We start from the raw sequence: 17,165 nt of genomic DNA on the forward strand, positions 1-17,165 counted from the left end.
AAATGAAAAGATCGAGAGGGAAACACACTCCCTTGTGGCTCAAGCTCTTCTCAATCCCCTTGAAAGATCCTCATCAAGCAAATCGATAACATGATTGTTGAACCCAAGGTCAAAGTTCAATTAATTGAATCCCAGCCCTGCCCGTGGGCATCAGGCACGATGACGTATCTAATCATCATGCACCTGGGTAGATGCATCAGTTCTTCGAACTACGTCCATATGTAGTGTATAATCGTACAATATATATTTAGTCAAGCTCAAATTTACATGAATCTTGAGAATATTGTGTTGAGGATATCAGGGGTCAATTCGCTAATCCACCCTTGCTTAATGCGGTATATTTTGCGAGCAATCGGGTTAAATCCAATCCCGTGCCGCTCGTTAGAAATCACCTTTATGTCGTAAGGTTCGTCCTGCTTCCAATCCAACGCTTCTATTATTCGAAAGAAAAGTTCTGATACTGAAATCTGCCACTCAAATCTCCCTATTTCCATCTCCACACTGTCACATTTTGAAATCGCGGGGAATTTGGATCAAGGATAATCGCCAGGCGCCCCACTGGAATTCACCAGTTGAAACGTAGTACAAATTGAAATCTCACTTACGAGTTTGAGATCTGAATTGAAAAAAAATCCACATTTTTCTTATTTTCAGTACTTGCAATCTCGGCCATGGGGCGAATAAATGGCAGCTTTACCATTCTCTATCTTGGCGTCGCAGCTGGGATATACCTCAAGCCTGAATATGCCATACTCAACTCCAGGATTGTGACCGGGATCGTGTTCCTCGCATTCATCACAGCTTCAAAGTTCATTTATCAATTTGTTCTATACCCAGAATACTTCACTCCGTTGAAACATATTCATTCACCCAAGGTATGCCCACCACGTCCATTTAATCACGTTGTTTAATAATATCTAGGATCGTGGCTGGTTGCGAGGAAATACGCAGAGTCTCTTGCTGGAAACCCCGTATCCACAACTGCAGGAATGGACTAAAACCATGCCCAATGAAGATCTTCTTCGCTACTATCTTGTGGGAAATCTTGAGCGTGTGATTTGCACAAGCCCGAAAGCACTCAGCGAAATACTGGTGACTAAAGTGTATGACTTCGAGAAACCTGAGTTGGTTCGGCAGAGCCTGCGACGTATCACCGGCGATGGAATTCTACTTGCCGAGGGCGAAGAACATAAGGTATGACTCCGAATACTCCCTTTGCACGTAGCTCATGTACCCACAAGGTTTACTGAACATCCATCATCTTAGATTCAACGCAAGAATCTCATGCCAGCGTTCTCATATCGCCACATCAAAGATCTGTATCCAGTATTCTGGGCCAAGAGTGTAGAAATGGTCAATATGATCCAACAAGACCTACGTACACCCAGCAGAAAGAGTGCCACCGGCACCGACAAAACGGTCCAAATTTCCACATGGGCCAGTCGGGCAACGCTAGATATTATCGGTGTCGCTGGCATGGATCACGACTTCGATTCTCTCCAGGACCCCAACAACAAACTCAATCAATCCTACCGCCAGATTATGGCGTCGCCCCCTTTGTACATGAAGATCCTTTTCGTTGTCGGCATGCTTCTGGGCGACCCTACCTGGACCCAGAATCTACCAACAACACGCAACAAAGAGATCACAGAAGGCGGCGAGGTGATCCGCAACGTCGCTCGGCAAATGATCCGCCAAAAGAAAGCCAAAATGGAAGACCCCAAAGCCGAAACCGGCATTGACATAATCTCCGTTGCCCTAACGAGCGGCACCTTTGATGAAGAAAACCTCGTCGACCAATGTATGACCTTCCTGGGCGCAGGACACGAAACAACCGCCTCGGCTCTCCAATGGGCTATCTATGCGCTGTGCCAGAACCCAGGCGTCCAAACCCGACTTAGGGATGAGATTCGTGACAATCTCCCCTCTCTTGACGATAAAACTCCGATCTCCGCAGCCGCAATTGATAACCTCCCCTACCTCAACGCAGTCTGCAATGAGGTCCTCCGCTTCTACCCCTCCGTCTCAACAACAATCCGCAAGGCTGTGCGTGATACGACGCTTGCTGGAAAACATATCCCCAAGGATACCACTTTTACTCTCTCTCCAAAAATTCTCAATCGAATGGAAGAATTGTGGGGGCATGACGCGGATGAGTTCAACCCGGACAGGTTCATGGGTCCTGGGAAAGCTAATACCGGTGGCGCATCCAGCAACTATGCATTCTTGACTTTCTTACATGGTCCCCGAAGCTGCATTGGGCAAGGCTTTGCTAAATCAGAGCTTGCTTGCTTGCTTGCTGCTATGGTTGGGAGATTTCATATGGAGTTAAAATTCCCTGACGCCAAGCTGGAAGTTCGGGAGGGGGCCACTGTCTCGCCCAAGGACGGTGTCATTACATTGCTCACCCCGCTGGAAGGGTGGTAAGGGCAGTTTGAGCAGACTTACGAGGGTAGTTTGAAGTTTTTTCCTTATCCTATAGCCGAATACCTTTGCTTTTTGCTTCATTGTGTATAGCCTATCAGGTTGTTTGTGTACATTTCTACTGTCTATAGGTGCTATTGAAACACATCAAATCGTCCCCGCTAATATGGCCCAGTATTCATTCCTTGAGACCTTCTTTATGAATCCAGCGATTAATTTCCAAACTGCAGTTGCTTGATAAATGCGATCCTATTTGAGAAAATCTACCGGCTTTGTTGCTGTAAAGTAGACTGTTCTACATGTTGCCTCATAACAGGCATGGGGGTACCTTAAGTCGACAGTCTGCTTGTTGTATCAGAGATGTACGGGCGGTTTTGGGATCAAAACATGGAAAGAGGCAAACACATTAAATATATTGGATTGGCAGGAAGGCTAATCACCGGGTATCTATCTTTCGCCTCCCGAAATAAGAGAATATTTTCCTCTATATACAGTTGAAAGCACTCATACTGTTCAATTTGGGGTTGCTATGGCAGTCCACCGGTGCACGCGGGCTCCGGTCTGCAACTGTTTCTCTGGGAAGACTAATATTGAAGATCGATCTGGATCTAGATTTAGGCAGCAAAGTATCCCCATTCATCTCGACAATAAATATCATAGTCAGGGTCCATGAATGTGACCCACTCTGTGGGTCACCTTTTAGTCAAAGTACAATGTACTACCAATTAGCCCATAGAGAGATGATCCTTGAGCGTACCAGGCTGCTCTGTCTAGGCAACAGTCATAATATTCGGTTAGTTTGTCTCCATATCATACGAGATTGATAAAGGCTCAAGCCTAAATGCTTCAAATGTACTGTAATTACAAAATCTGATAAGATCCAGCATGCTGACCAAGTTTCTCGGATATCATTTATTTACCTTATTCTTTCAGACCTTTGCAATTCTTACGTTGCCGATTCAGGGCTGGGCATCCTAGCAAGCATTGGTAAACTACCAATGCTATGTCTATGTAAGCCATGTAAGAAACATAATGCTTTCTGAGTGCTGTGGTTTGTGGCTGTCTCACATCGTGATGCCCACACTGTGGGAAAATCCTTAGCCTTTGATTAAGTGGTCCCTGGTGTAACCATGAACTCGTTATAACAAGTGAGACCATCCTCAAATTACACTAGTCAAAACAGCTCCACAATTTGATCGCATTAACTGCTTTGATCTTTTGTCCGAAAGAAACCATGCATCCAAATAAGATTTTATATAACTCGGTATGATCGGAAGCAGTAAAACTTGTCTTCAATTAAACCAAAATCCCTAGCTGAGTCTATACTGAGCCAAAATTGCTCAATTTTTATTCATTGAAGTCATCATGGTCAATGAGCAACCTTCAAAAACCACCGAGGTGTGTGAGGATCCACTACCTTTGGATCACTTGTCAGTGGTAAAGGAGCAAGATCAACAGGATGGTGTTCGTGTTGCGGAAGCAATCACCGCTTCGTGGTCCAAAAGCTCCCTCATCACAGTATATGCCTGGCAAGTGTTGTTACTAAAAGACTCTAACTTCCATTTCTCTAACATATTCCAAAAAATTCAGCATGTGGCTTTTGTATTTTGTCAATGCACTCCAATCGAGCTTGACTTCGAACCTTTCGGCATACATCACCAGCGAATTCTCGGAGCATTCCCTGCTTACAGTGATCAGTGTTGTCACCAGTGTTATGAGTGCGGCATGCTTAATGCCCATCGCCAAAGTCTTAAATATCTGGGATCGTACCGTGGGTATCGGTATCATGGTGTTAATCGCCATAATGGGTCTGATAATGATGGCTAGCTGTACCAACATTGCCACTTACTGCGCTGCACAGGTATTCTTAACATCTTGCATATGAATCTTCCGTAAACCGATCTAAAAGCTAATTGGTTCAAGGCCTTTTACACAGTTGGTCTCACTGGTGTCATATTCTGTGTCGATGTGTTGACATCCGACACCTCCTCGTTGCGCAATCGAGGAATCGCCTTCGCTTTTACTTCCTCACCCTCTGTTATCACCGCTTTTGCTGGTTCTCCCTTGTCTAATCAATTTCATGAGACCAACTGGCGATGGGCCTATGGAACAATTTGCATTATTCTTCCAGTCATCGCGCTTCCATTGATCATAACCTGGGAGCTAGCCAAGCGGAAAGCAGACAAAGAGGGGCGATTACAGTACAAGCCACATGTTGCCCGTACTTGGGGGGAAAGTGTTACGTTCTACATAATTGAATTTGACGGTGAGCCTTTTTTTTCACAGATTTCATTATGTCTTCTTGAATTGAACAATCGAAGCTAATACAAGGGTCTATAATAAATAGTGATTGGAATATTTCTCATGATTGGTGGCTTGATTCTTTTCCTCATTTCCTTTAATATTGCTGGAAACACCGAAGACGAATGGAAATCTGCCAAAATTATTGCTCTGATGGTGGTTGGCTTTTTCGTTCTAGTTGGCTTTGTGGCCTATGAGCGCTGGGGGGCACAAAAGCCTTTCATTCCCTCTCATTTACTCATCAACCGCACTGTCATCGGTGCCTGTCTTCTTGATATAACTTATCAGGTGTCATATTATTGCTGGGCAACCTACTTCACTTCATTTCTGCAGGTTGTCTACGGAACCAGCCTCACTCAAGCCGGTTACATCAGCGCTATCTTCGATTTCATGGATCCTGTTTGGCTTATTGGGTGTGGCTATTTGATTCGAGTGACCGGCCGTTTCAAGTGGTTATTGCTATGTGCCGTTCCCCTGTACATTCTAGCTAGTGGACTGATGATTTATTTCCGTTCTCCTGGTCACAGCGTTGGGTATATGTGCATGTGTCAGATCTTCCTGGCTGTTGGTGGGGGTACCTTGATCCTTATTGAGCAAGTCTCGGTTCTTGCCGCCTCCAAGCATGAAGACTACGCAGCCATGCTGGCCTTGTTGAGCACCTTCGGTAACCTGGGTGGTGCTGTGGGTAACAGTGTCTCAGGCGCTATTTGGACCAATATACTCCCTCGGAAACTGCGAGAGTATCTTCCGGCTGAGACGAAGGAAGCCTGGTCGGAAATTTACGAGTCATTGGAGGTTCAGCTCAGCTACCCCATGGGCTCAATCACTCGCATCGCCATTCAAGATGCGTATGCCTTCACTCAGCGAATTATGTTGATCACTGGTACTGGAATCATGTGCCTATCCATTGCATGGGTACTGATGATGAAGAACATCAAAGTCTCAGACAACAGAAATGTCTCACAGGTCGTGTTCTGAATGAAGATAGATAGGTGAGGCTTTACCGAATGGCGTGCAAATAGCCACGCACATGCTTGTTATACTATACAGGGTAACATAGAGAGGTGCTTCAAGCATGACTGGTATTTGATGGAATCGAACTGTCTTACCTTTGTTTGATTGGAATTCTTGGGCCAATGCATGGAATTTCAATATGACAGATAATAAAAGAGCTAACAAGAAATCTTTCCACGAGAGCCCGGAATTACCAAGCTCAACAGAAGTGATAAATGAAGGTGTGAACTGTCCAAATGCAACCGGATATGCGCCGGCCCGACGATGTCCCCGAGAATGGCTCGGGCGGGGCGGGGTTAGTCAGCATAAATTCCGCGGGCGGGCAGACCCACCGTGAACAGTCCACATCGGACGTGTGCTGAATCTTCTTCGCACCCTGCGTAAGTAAACCTTGAAGGAAGACCTTCTGGGGCTCACCGACATCAATATGTTGTAGTTTTAAGTGAATTGAATATTTTCGCCGGCTAAGTCAATTTTAGAAAAGTGGAAAGACGTGCTATAAAACCAGGTTTTTCGAAACTAAAAGCTCTGTGTATTTGAACCTATCCTCGCTTAAGACTCTTGGCCGCCGAAGACGGATCTCAATCGTCCTGCTCAATATGGAAAGGTACGCTGGACCCAGTGTGGGTAGACTTGGCGGACACACCTACATCAGAGGCTGGAGCTTGACCCATAGGGCCACATGGATGCAGCGTGGTTGGTCAATATCATACAAGGTCCACCCATCAGTCCACTCATCGGCTTGATATTATCTAACGACTTGAGAGATTTTCGAACATTTTATAAATTGCGAATTCCCCTTTCGCCGAGCCTTTGCTACCTCAAGCTCTATCCCTCCAGCTCTGTAGAGTGATATAGTCGGATTTTCTTCTTTTCTGCTCTTTTTCTCACTCTCATCTTTCCTCTTTGGCTTTTTGCGACATTGCCTACCCTGATCTGGCTCGACGTATTGTCGCATTCACTCTCACGATACTAAGCACGAGACACGACTATATAGTTCATTCTCCAAACAAACTCGATCTCACTCAACAGCTTCGCAAAAGTTCAAGGCTCTGAAGTAGCAGCAAATAGTTGCATCCTATCCCGTCGCGCCAACTTTGATTGCATTCGCATTCCCTTGTTCCATTGCGCTTTTTTCGGAATACACTTGCGAATCAGTCTCGGACAGCCCTTGCAGCCACGACTTTTATTTCCATTGCGCCACTTTTTATCATTAGACTTGGTGAAAGGTTCTAGTAACAACATCCCCAAGCAGAACGGTAGATCTAGCCCTCACGCAAGAGCTATATACGACAAACCGACTCATCCGTTGCAACAATCGGTCAATTTGCCAAGCGACTCAATCTTACAGCTGCCCTGTTGCGATATCAAATTCCTAATCAACATGCCGAATTGGAAAGATCTTTTCGCCAATCGGGAGCGACGCTCATTCCCCGAGGTTGTGGTTCCCTTAGCCCATGGTTCGCCTCCGAAAGCAAATGACAACCAGGACGATGACTCCAACAGTGGTCTCGACAGGGCATCTTCCCAGGAGAAGGGTGCCGCTGGTACTCGTGCAGGTAGCACACTGACTCTGGAAGCTCTTAGGGCAGAAGTTGAAGCCGACATTCATGCTTCAGGCCATGACACTGCTTACGATAGTACGTTTATATGACTATCCAGTCTTGTCTTATCAAGTCGGAAAAGACATTCTTTCGCCGCCAAACTTTGATGCTTGGTATTAGATCTAACGATAATTTACAGGGAAGGCAAAAGTGATCAACAGAGCAGTCCAGGATATTGGTATGGGACGCTATCAATGGGGTCTTTTTGTGCTTTGTGGAATGGGCTGGGTTGCAGACAAGTAAGCAAATCCTGAATTCACGATTTTATTAATCATTTTTCTAACGGGCTTCGTTTTTAGCCTTTGGCTACAGGTATGATATGTGTTTCTGCTCATTCTGGAGCTGTGGTCTAATCAAATGTAGGGAGTTGCACTCACTTTAACGCCCATTTCCAAAGAGTTTGGTATCTCCGAGAATGAATCTCGCTTTGCAACATGTGCTCTCTTCGTGGGTCTTATTGTTGGTGCCTCTTTTTGGGGTATTGCTTCCGATGCCATTGGACGCCGTCCGGCTTTTAACATGACTCTTTGCATTTGCGGTACCTTTGGTCTCGCCGCTGGAGGTGGACCTAACTGGATTGGCACTTGTGCATTATATGCTTGCTTGGGTCTGGGTGTCGGCGGAAACCTGCCCGTGGATGCGGCTGTTTTCCTGGAGTGCTTGCCTCCCAACTCAACCAATATCTTGAGTGGACTTGCCACATGGTGGTCTGTCGGTACACTGATTGCTAGGTTCGTCTTCAAGACAACTTCTATTTGTGGTCTTCCAAACTAATACCTGACCAGTATGCTTGCCTGGGCTTTCATCCCAAGCAATTCTTGTGAGAGCTTTGCAACCTGTACCAAGGCAAACAACTTTGGCTGGAGATACCTTGTTTTGACGCTAGGCGCCATCACCTTCGCCATGTTCCTTTGTCGATTCTTCCTTTTTACACTGTACGAGTCGCCAAAGTTTTTGGTTTCGCGTGGACGTCAAGCCGAAGCCGTAGCTGCAGTCCAAGGAATTGCCCACAAGAACAAGACTACTACCTGGCTTACCGAAGAAATATTGAACGAAATTGGTGGATACCCCGAGGAGGCTAAGGAGAAGCAGTCTTTGTCTACCGGAGAAATCATCAAAAGGTCCCTTGAAAGATTCTCTGTCCAACAAATCAAGCCCTTGTTCCGAACAAAGCGTCTTGCCGTTTCGAGTAAGTATCTGACTCCTTGGTTCATTTATTGGCATTCTTATTAACATTGATGAAAGCTATCCTGATTTGGTTCTGCTGGACATGCATTGGAATGGGCTACACTTTGTTCAACGCATTCCTTCCTCAATATCTGAGCGCCAACTCTTCCACCTATATTACCTATCGCAACTACGCCATTACTGCTGTCTGTGGAATTCCAGGCCCACTCCTTGGCTGGGTCACAGTTGATATCAAGTATATTGGCCGCAAGGGCACTATGGCAGTTTCCACCCTAATCACGGGTGTCCTCCTATTCTGCTTCACAGCTACCAAAGATCCCAACATTCAACTCGTGTGCTCTTGTCTTGAGTCTTTCTTCCAAATGATCATGTACGGTGTGCTGTATGCCTACACTCCCGAAGTTTTCCCCGCACCAAACAGAGGCACCGGATCTGGAATTGCTAGCTGCTTGAATCGGATCGCCGGTCTTATGGCCCCGATTATCGGTATCTATGCTAGCACCGATCCCATTGCGCCAATTTACGCCGCTGGCGCGCTCATCTTGGCCTCTTTTGTGGCGATGATTTTCCTGCCAATCGAAACCCAAGGAAAGCAAGCTATGTGAAGCGCTGAACCGTGGATCGGATCTCAAGACTCTACATCTCTGACATGATGGCTTGATGAACAGTCTTTATATAAAGATCCCTCGCCTTCGATCTACATACTCCCTAAAACTTTAATGTGGCCTCTCGGTCATGCGTATAGTCGCTTATATCTATTATCGTTTCAAAGCTCATACTGACCATTAAATGAACTCATTTGTGGGTGCGCAATATTTTACCTACGATATTGAAAAAAATATCTTTGTTGTACGACTTGCCGTAGCTATAGTCAGACAAAGCGCTAATGTCTAGAGAGCAAGTCAGGTAACATGAGACCATCTCATTTTCCAAGACTAATTCAGCGAGGCGTGAGACGGAAAGGAGGCAAAGTCTCATTTCAGATCGCCTCGTAGTAGCAAAGACCCAACGCCGTATGCCTCTGGTCCCAGTTGACCCCCCAAAGCAAGTCCATCTCCCTCAAGGATTTCAAGCCAAAAGGAAAGCTACCATTATATTTGTGAGTCAGCCCTGAACCTAGTTGGTGGGGATGTCGAGTCATACGCGGCCTGATTCCCTAGGCAAAAGCGAGGCCAAGACGTTTCCAAGGCTGCCAAGAGCTCGGCGCCCTGGTTTCCGCTCCCTGCCCCCAATCAGATCTCCCTAAAAGAGCCCTGGCAGAGCCCCGATGTTACGTTATCTGTTTGTTGAATTGGCATGTTTGAACTAATGCCGCCCGGAAGTGGCACCTGCGACTTTTTTTTTTCTCAGGGGCTCAGGATGAGTTAGTTCATTTCTACTTACGCCCCACGTCCTGCGGCTATTATGAACGGTGATCTGCAATTTTCCGCATCAATCATTTCAACATGTTCGGCTTTTCCCGTGCATCGGTGATCGCAGAACTGCTAGCGGTGTCGATATGCTTCTCCAGTAAGTAAACTCTCGCTTCCTTTTTAACTTCCTTAGTATCTAGACTTATATCTTCAGATGCCTTCGCTGCTGTTTGCAACTCAACTTGGATCAGATCCCAAGCTGATGCAGATGCGCTTCGTCGGAACTGTCCAATCGTCATTGGTCATGTTGGTATCGGTCCATTTGACGGCGACTCCACTGTACATATCAACCTCGACGGTATCGAATTGATCGCAGGCACCCTTGGGGAATATCCTGCTTCCCGGCACGAATATTCCACTCAGCCCTATTACACACTCTCCAGTTCATCTTTGAGAGGAGTCGATGCAGTCGAGTTTGGAGCCTATGACACTAGAATAATGAACCTCACACTTCCCAATCTCAAACGCGTGAATGACTATTTTGAGGCAGGAGACTATGCTTACAATCTAAAGTACCTGGACATCACGAGTCTGGATACCGCGTCAACCATTACGCTTTCAGCCCCAAATCTCACCACGCTCCACCACACAAGGTTGCGCAATGTGACTAAATTGCATATTCACCCGATGCAGATTAATTCGCTTGATAGTTTGACTGATAATCAGCTCAATCTGCGAGAAGCGACGTTGGAAGGTCCATTCCCAAACGTCGACAATATTCCTATTGGATTCACGTCTGCAAAATACCTCATAATCAAGGACAATTCATCTGTCACTCTGGGAGGCTCCTCAACAACAGCGATGGCCGTCGAAGAACTCAGGCTCTCTGATGGTGTTACGGATCTTAAGCGTAGTGCACAGGTCAATACACTCGAGGTTGATACTTTAGTGATATCAAGCTCCGTTGATATCACTCGTCTGGAACTACCGTTTGACAATCTCCGCTCTTTCATGATTGAGCGACGCGCCGAGACACATCCTATGAAATCCATCATCCTTCCCCCTCAAGCCCTAGATTGGACAGGCGGTTTTGAACTTCATATCTCATCCGCCCCAGAGTTAAATTTGACGTCGATATACGACCATGACGAGAAAGGCAATCGCATTCAGACGTGGTACTGGCCAAGGAATGTCTCATACATTGATATGGTGGATGTAACTACAGGAAACGCATTCTTGTATGTTTATTTCCCTCGCTTGCAGCCACGGAGTGGTCAAAAAAGCTTACCTGGGAGAACAGTGAACCCTTTGTGGTCCAGCAAAAGGCCCCGTTGGATAGTCAATTTCCTCCTTCAGCCTTGAAGACCTTTCGGGTTATTCCATCAGCCAACTCTACCCATTTCAATTGCACGCCATTTACGGAGCTTGTGGACTCGGGTCGTTTGCCGAGCGCTAGAAGCGCGATGTTTTGCCGAAATTCGACGCAACCTACCAGCGGCACCACCCGGACCCATGCACCAATTTCTCTCAGTGCTGTCAGTGCTTTTGTGATTTTCGCATGGATGCTATAAAAAGGTTGCAAATCCCAGGACTGCGCACTGAGAACACAAGTGTGAACTGTATAGTTGAAGAACATTGCTTTTAATTTTGAGCCTCTGGTATTGAATGAATCGGAATTTATCTCGGATGTGGTGTAAAACGATGCGGACTTCCCTGTTGCCTATTCAAAAGGTCCCATCGTCAGTTCTTCCGTGAAAAGCTCTCATAGACTCAACATTGATAGAGGACTCGCTGGTGGTCATTCATCCAAGTACTAACTCACCGGCGTGGCTTGGGCAGAGCAGATGGAAAGCCCTGTTCTCCAGACCTTATAGTCGTATGTAACCGGAGTCTCGAGGATTTGATAAATGAAGATATACTTAGTATGCATGCTGTAAAAGGATATGGCTCAAACATGGGCAACTGGGTAGTAACATGACAAACTCGCCCTGCGGTAGCCGGACTAGATTAATTGACTCGCCAAAGACACTCAGACCCAGACTTCCCATGCTTCCTAAAAACGCTCGGCCGCTCCTCAAAATTCAAGTTCCACCTCCTGGGCCCTTGGTTACCGTCATGGCTGAAGCCGATGGGGTTTGAAAATACCAGGTGAGTGCAGCCTGCAAGACTGCCTATCAGAGATGTTGAGGCAGTGCCTATTGTACAGCCCCGCAAGTCTAGCCAGCGCCTAGTCATGCAGGGGTACTTTTGCGATTGAATAGCTGAAATGGAATTTTGTAAGAAATCTGAACACTCTGGTCATTATTTCAGTGTACAAAGTACATCAAGTGGTCTATTGCTATTTTAATTTCATCAAAATAAATCAGAATACGCATCGACTAATATCAACCATCCCAAGACCGGCCAAGCATAGATCATGGACCCAAAAATTACAAAACCTATGCTTAAGCCCGGCTGAGATAAAGAGAGCAAATGCAGAATGTCTTGGGATCAGAAAAGGGTTTGAAGGCCACGGATGCTGCCTTAACCTTTCGAAGATTCCATATAGATTGCAGAGTACTTGTGCAAAGTGTCATGTGTGACAAAGGCAACTACCAAGTCGAATACTACTCAGCCGCACTGCTATGTACTATCGCCCTGATGGCTGTGCTCAATCTAAACGCTTGTGGCATTCCAGGGGTATAATTTGGGGCAATCAGTGAAGATTATTCGAATTCAGCTGATAGGCTGCAACATAAGTGCTCATTGTTTTTTCACCAGGCAAACAGCCCCATGCGGCAGGCTTGAATTACATAGATGATTGTTAGCTCGCCCTATTGATTTGAAGGTTGTGGCTGCCTAGCTTCGATTATCTCCAACAATCCAACAATATTTACACACTCTACAACGCAATATATGTGCCTGCACCATCTATATGTTGATTCCCCTTGATTCGTATAATTTAATCCCGAGGATACATAGAAGCATTATTTTTGCAATGTAGCCCTACCACTCCCAGGCCAACTACCCATTCACACTAACGTACCAATTCCCCCCTAATCTTGCTGACTTCTTTCGAAAATATGGGGTTTTCCCTTATGTTCTCAATAAATAGATACAGAAAAGAGAAATTTAAGCCAAATCAAATTCGGAAATAGACAGTCGGTCCAGTGACGGGCCGTGCCTTGTGACATACGGTTATTGGCTACGTAAGTGGAGAGCCTCTTCTCCAGCCAATTATGGCATTCGAACGTTGTAGATGTTGAGCCTCATGACCAAGAACCTTGCACGATTGGAGAGACGAGAGCAGCAATAACAAAAAGTACCGGTCCAAGGACTAAGGTCTATTACCAACCATACAGTTGTGGACGCCAGCCGCACGAAGATAGTGGCTGTGTAAAGAATAAATTGTTGGTTCCAATGTTGGCGCTTCGCATCAATAGGTTGAGACCGAGCCATATCACAATCCCTGTAGCACAACAAAACTGCGACCTGAGGGGATATATAAGGCTGCAAAGGTTACTCACTTCCTATCAATTTCCTACTTGATCTCACTGCTTTGCATTCCACTTGTGTCAAGCCAATATGACCGACCAGAAGAATGTCCTTAGCAACAGTTTCGAGACTCTAGAAATCTCGGAGTACCCCAACAACCCTTCCTCAAATCATTCTAGAACCCCGAAACGCTCGGATGTCCTTATCAGCAACGGATCCAATGCTCTAGGGCTTGGAAAAATCTCGGAGTCTGGCATCAACCCTTTCAAAGATATTCCTAGAACCCTGCAAGGCTCAGAAACTGTTCTTAGTAACGGATCCGATACTCTGGGATTTGGAAAATTATCGAAATCCACCCCCAGCAATGTCTCTACTGTGCAAAGCCAAAACACTCTCGAAGAGCTTTTGAAGAAAACAATTCAGCCTGGCCTTGATGCGCAGAGAACCATTGAACGAATATCTCCAAATCATCCCTTTTTTAGGCGGGCTGAGAAGCTCGTTGAGGAACATTGTCTACCCCGGGAGGGTTTTGGAAACTTCAAAAGACTCTTATGTGGGATTCGCGAATTCCCATGTATTTTGCTTCAAAATCCAAAGAATGACTTTCTTGAATTTGAGACAATGGTCAGGACAACCTTTACACTCAGTTGGATTGACGAAGCCCTGAAGGAACTTGGGCTCAACATTGACGATATAATTATCATGGACTTGTTTCCCATGCTGACTGACGAATGGTTAACAAACAACCCGGATAAAAGACTACAAGCCATTCATGATATGTTTGAGCTGACTCTTGATTTCATTCATGAGTTCAAGCTCCCCATTATTCTTTCATGCCAATGCTTCAAGGCAAAGGAGTCAAGTCTCTGGGCCTCATTTAAGCACACCAAGGCCGGCGATCTGCGCTCATCAATGAATAGTGCACAAAACAAAAAGGTGTCTCGGTTCAAAGGCAAAGGACACATGGCGTATGTCGTGCATGGCTTCCATCCTGCATCCCTGTCATACCAAGGTAGAAAGAAAGACAATGGACAAAACGAAGCAATTCTTCGAGACATATTGCATTCATTGTTTGGCCCTTATGCAGTGTTTCGGAGAGCATATGAAACCAGAATTTTGGAGGGTCATGAGAAATATCAAGGGTTGATGAGAAAGTCAATCGAAGCACTGCACCGAAGAGCAACCAGATTGGGTGACATTCGTGAGCAAGGGCTTGCCCTTGGTCTTTTTCAAGATTATGACGACTCCAAAATACACGATGATTGGAACGACCTTAAGAATGCATTGGATCCCATTTTGAAGAATTTGCGACCGAGAACATTTGCTTAATGGCTTTTGTCAGCTTCAAGCTTGGGCTTCACTTCAAATGATCAGGGTATGGCACATTTCCCCCAGACTTATATTATTTCGCACGTATGGTGGTATGAAGAAGGTTGTTGAATTGACTTGTTGCTATTTATTTCTATTTAGTTTTCAGATTGATGAAGGAAGGCATGGATAGAGATGAATTTATCAAGACACTAATGCTAAATTGCTCTTGTAATATCTATTCGCGCTACTTTCGAATATTTCGGAAATCAAACTACACAATCTTCAATGAATCAAGGCATATCTCATACCAAAGCGATCTTTGTAAACCCAGTCCTTGATGTGCACATTCCCCGGGCAAGCTGGTTGTTCGCTAAGTGCGTAGCAAGCACGATCAACGCTTCTTCTAACATATTAGAATGGAACCTGGTTTTCCCGCGCAACGAAAGATATGTACCCACTGATAGGTTTCCTATCGTTTCTGCTTTCCAAAATTCCCTACGCTATGTAGAACTTGGATGGCCATTCCGAAGACCATCCTCAAAAAAAGTGGACGCCTCATTCGGCGAGACTATTTACCCTGGTATCTTAAATTTTGCTTCAAAACAGCGCCACAATGCAGAATTTGTGTAGGCATTTTCACCGCATCGTCTCTCAGTCGAAGAGGTCGAGTCGAGGTTGCGATTGATAAGACAGTCAAAGATCCGAGCTTTTCTATATTTGCGACGCGCTTTCCCACTCTGAAACGCAAGGTGGGATGTGATGAGGAAACATTGTCGACATATCTGTTATAGACCTACCGATTACATTGGATAGCAGGCTGCTCCAAAACGTGATCTTCATGAAAATTACGATTGACAAGACTTTTAATGTAAAGATACGGCATCTGCCGAATACCCCCAGCCGAAATCAATGCATGATGGGATGTACAAGCGTCGGAGCGATTTGAAAATAAGTGGTATTTGTGTGGGTTGTTAGGCACTATATGAGCCCGCTGATATAGCATAGCGATTTCAACGAATGATAGCAGCGAAACATAGGAGGTTGAACTATAGCGATCATTGAAACAATACATAAACCTTCCACAAGCTAGATCCCCTATGTTACTCTAGGGGTAAGGCCCCTACTACACCGTTACCTGGTATAACATGTCCGTATAGTCTGATTATCATCGCTGGATTTGACGGACAAAGGATAAGAGATTTCACGTTCATCAACTCTGTTTCATACATAGAGGGGAGATTGCATATCCTAAAATGTTTACCTGACTGTCATCCTCACGACTTGGATAGAGCGACATCACAGGCTTGAATGAACTTTTTCAGCGCAGCATTAACCTCATTCCTTGCTTCCAATTGCAACCAATGTCCATGGGTATGGACCTCATGGAAAGTCAAATTTTCGGCTACTGCCCTCATCGCTTCCTCAATATTGGGGCCCAGAGAAGAGCCAGGTGCCGGGTTGAGTATGAGCACTGGTAGAGACAACTTGCCAGATAAACAAGCTTCGCGCTCATCTTCCTCGTTCAAGTTCGAAACTAACATACGATACCAATTTAGAGCAGACTTATGATGCCCTTCCATAATCTTTTGATGGATTGTCCGTTCCTGTAACGTTAGGTCTTGAGATAATTTGGGGTTAAATTGATATAAGATGATTACCTCTTCTGTTATAAACGAGGCCAATTCTGCTTGGTGATCGCTTCTAAGCCAAGCTTTCAACGCACCGGTAGGACCAACATGATCGTTCCATATCGCGGGGTCCTCGGGATAGAAGACAGTAAAAAAGGAATCGCTCTATTCGGAGAGATCGTTTTCGTCAATACTGAGCGATCAGAACGTGTGGTGGAATGATCACTGACGTGTTCATCTATCAATTGGCCCGCATTTTCTTCAATGAAAAAGTTCAAATATCCAAACTTTTCCTTGCCCATAATGTTCTTTGTCATTGCATTGATAGCTTCTAGATCAAAATGATCGGCGGGCTTCGAATAAGGTACCGCCAAGAACGTGCACGAAAGCAGTAGCTCAGGATGGTAATCCGCCATTCGCGAAAGCAATATGCTTCCCGTATCGTGAGAAACAGCATGGACTTTGCCTAATTTCTCGTGTTTTAGTATCTCCCTCATTTCCCCGGCCATTCGCTTAGTGCGGTATTCTAGGACCGAGGCAGGTTTGCTAGTGCCGCCATAGCCTAGCAGATCTGGAGCGAGAACCCCATACCCCTGATTCGAGAAAAACTTGATCTGATGACGCCAATCGTAACACGAGGATGGAAACCCGTGCAGGAACAAGACTGTTGAGGTTGATGGCTCCAAGGGCGGGATATGTACATATCCGTAAGTATTTTTGGTAGAGAGAGTAAGCTGTTTGCTGTGCCTAGGAAAACAAATGTCCGACATGTCTTATATTGCCCAGTGTTCATGTATGTAAGTAATAGTAGCTCAGCTACATCGAATTCTCTCTATGCGTAGGTATATATACCTATGAAGATGACGCTC

The 17,165-nt window shown here is 45.5% G+C and overlaps 6 protein-coding genes across 6 annotated transcripts; 5 read left to right on the plus strand and 1 right to left on the minus strand.

Moving 5' to 3' along the window:
* Positions 1-671: 671 nt before the first annotated feature.
* On the plus strand, positions 672-2,427 carry N7529_010186 (cytochrome P450; the record flags this gene model as incomplete). The annotated part of the gene is made up of 3 exons (XM_057245713.1): positions 672-875; positions 922-1,194; positions 1,267-2,427. 3 exons carry the CDS (start codon positions 672-674, stop codon positions 2,425-2,427), a joined length of 1,638 nt encoding a protein of 545 aa, XP_057093976.1.
* Positions 2,428-3,789: 1,362 nt separating this feature from the next.
* On the plus strand, positions 3,790-5,703 carry N7529_010187 (siderophore iron transporter mirB; the record flags this gene model as incomplete). Its single annotated transcript, XM_057245714.1, has 4 exons — positions 3,790-3,962; positions 4,015-4,285; positions 4,348-4,690; positions 4,772-5,703. 4 exons carry the CDS (start codon positions 3,790-3,792, stop codon positions 5,701-5,703), a joined length of 1,719 nt encoding a protein of 572 aa, XP_057093977.1.
* A 1,420-nt stretch (positions 5,704-7,123) lies between these two features.
* On the plus strand, positions 7,124-9,136 carry N7529_010188 (uncharacterized protein; the record flags this gene model as incomplete). Its single annotated transcript, XM_057245715.1, has 6 exons — positions 7,124-7,379; positions 7,483-7,582; positions 7,643-7,655; positions 7,707-8,074; positions 8,129-8,532; positions 8,589-9,136. The coding sequence occupies 6 exons, from the start codon at positions 7,124-7,126 to the stop codon at positions 9,134-9,136; spliced, it is 1,689 nt and encodes a 562-aa protein (XP_057093978.1).
* An 840-nt stretch (positions 9,137-9,976) lies between these two features.
* N7529_010189 (uncharacterized protein) lies at positions 9,977-11,454 on the plus strand (the record flags this gene model as incomplete). The annotated part of the gene is made up of 3 exons (XM_057245716.1): positions 9,977-10,040; positions 10,098-11,121; positions 11,184-11,454. 3 exons carry the CDS (start codon positions 9,977-9,979, stop codon positions 11,452-11,454), a joined length of 1,359 nt encoding a protein of 452 aa, XP_057093979.1.
* A 1,993-nt stretch (positions 11,455-13,447) lies between these two features.
* N7529_010190 (uncharacterized protein) lies at positions 13,448-14,686 on the plus strand (the record flags this gene model as incomplete). Its single annotated transcript, XM_057245717.1, has 1 exon — positions 13,448-14,686. The coding sequence occupies one exon, from the start codon at positions 13,448-13,450 to the stop codon at positions 14,684-14,686; it is 1,239 nt and encodes a 412-aa protein (XP_057093980.1).
* Positions 14,687-15,942: 1,256 nt separating this feature from the next.
* On the minus strand, positions 15,943-17,066 carry N7529_010191 (alpha/beta hydrolase; the record flags this gene model as incomplete). The annotated part of the gene is made up of 2 exons (XM_057245718.1): positions 15,943-16,461; positions 16,527-17,066. The coding sequence occupies 2 exons, from the start codon at positions 17,064-17,066 to the stop codon at positions 15,943-15,945; spliced, it is 1,059 nt and encodes a 352-aa protein (XP_057093981.1).
* Between the last annotated feature and the right edge of the window lie 99 nt (positions 17,067-17,165).

This window comes from Penicillium soppii (assembly GCF_028829465.1).
Source record: "Penicillium soppii strain IBT 18220 chromosome Unknown utg000007l, whole genome shotgun sequence".
NCBI classification, from domain to species: Eukaryota; Fungi; Ascomycota; class Eurotiomycetes; order Eurotiales; family Aspergillaceae; genus Penicillium; species Penicillium soppii.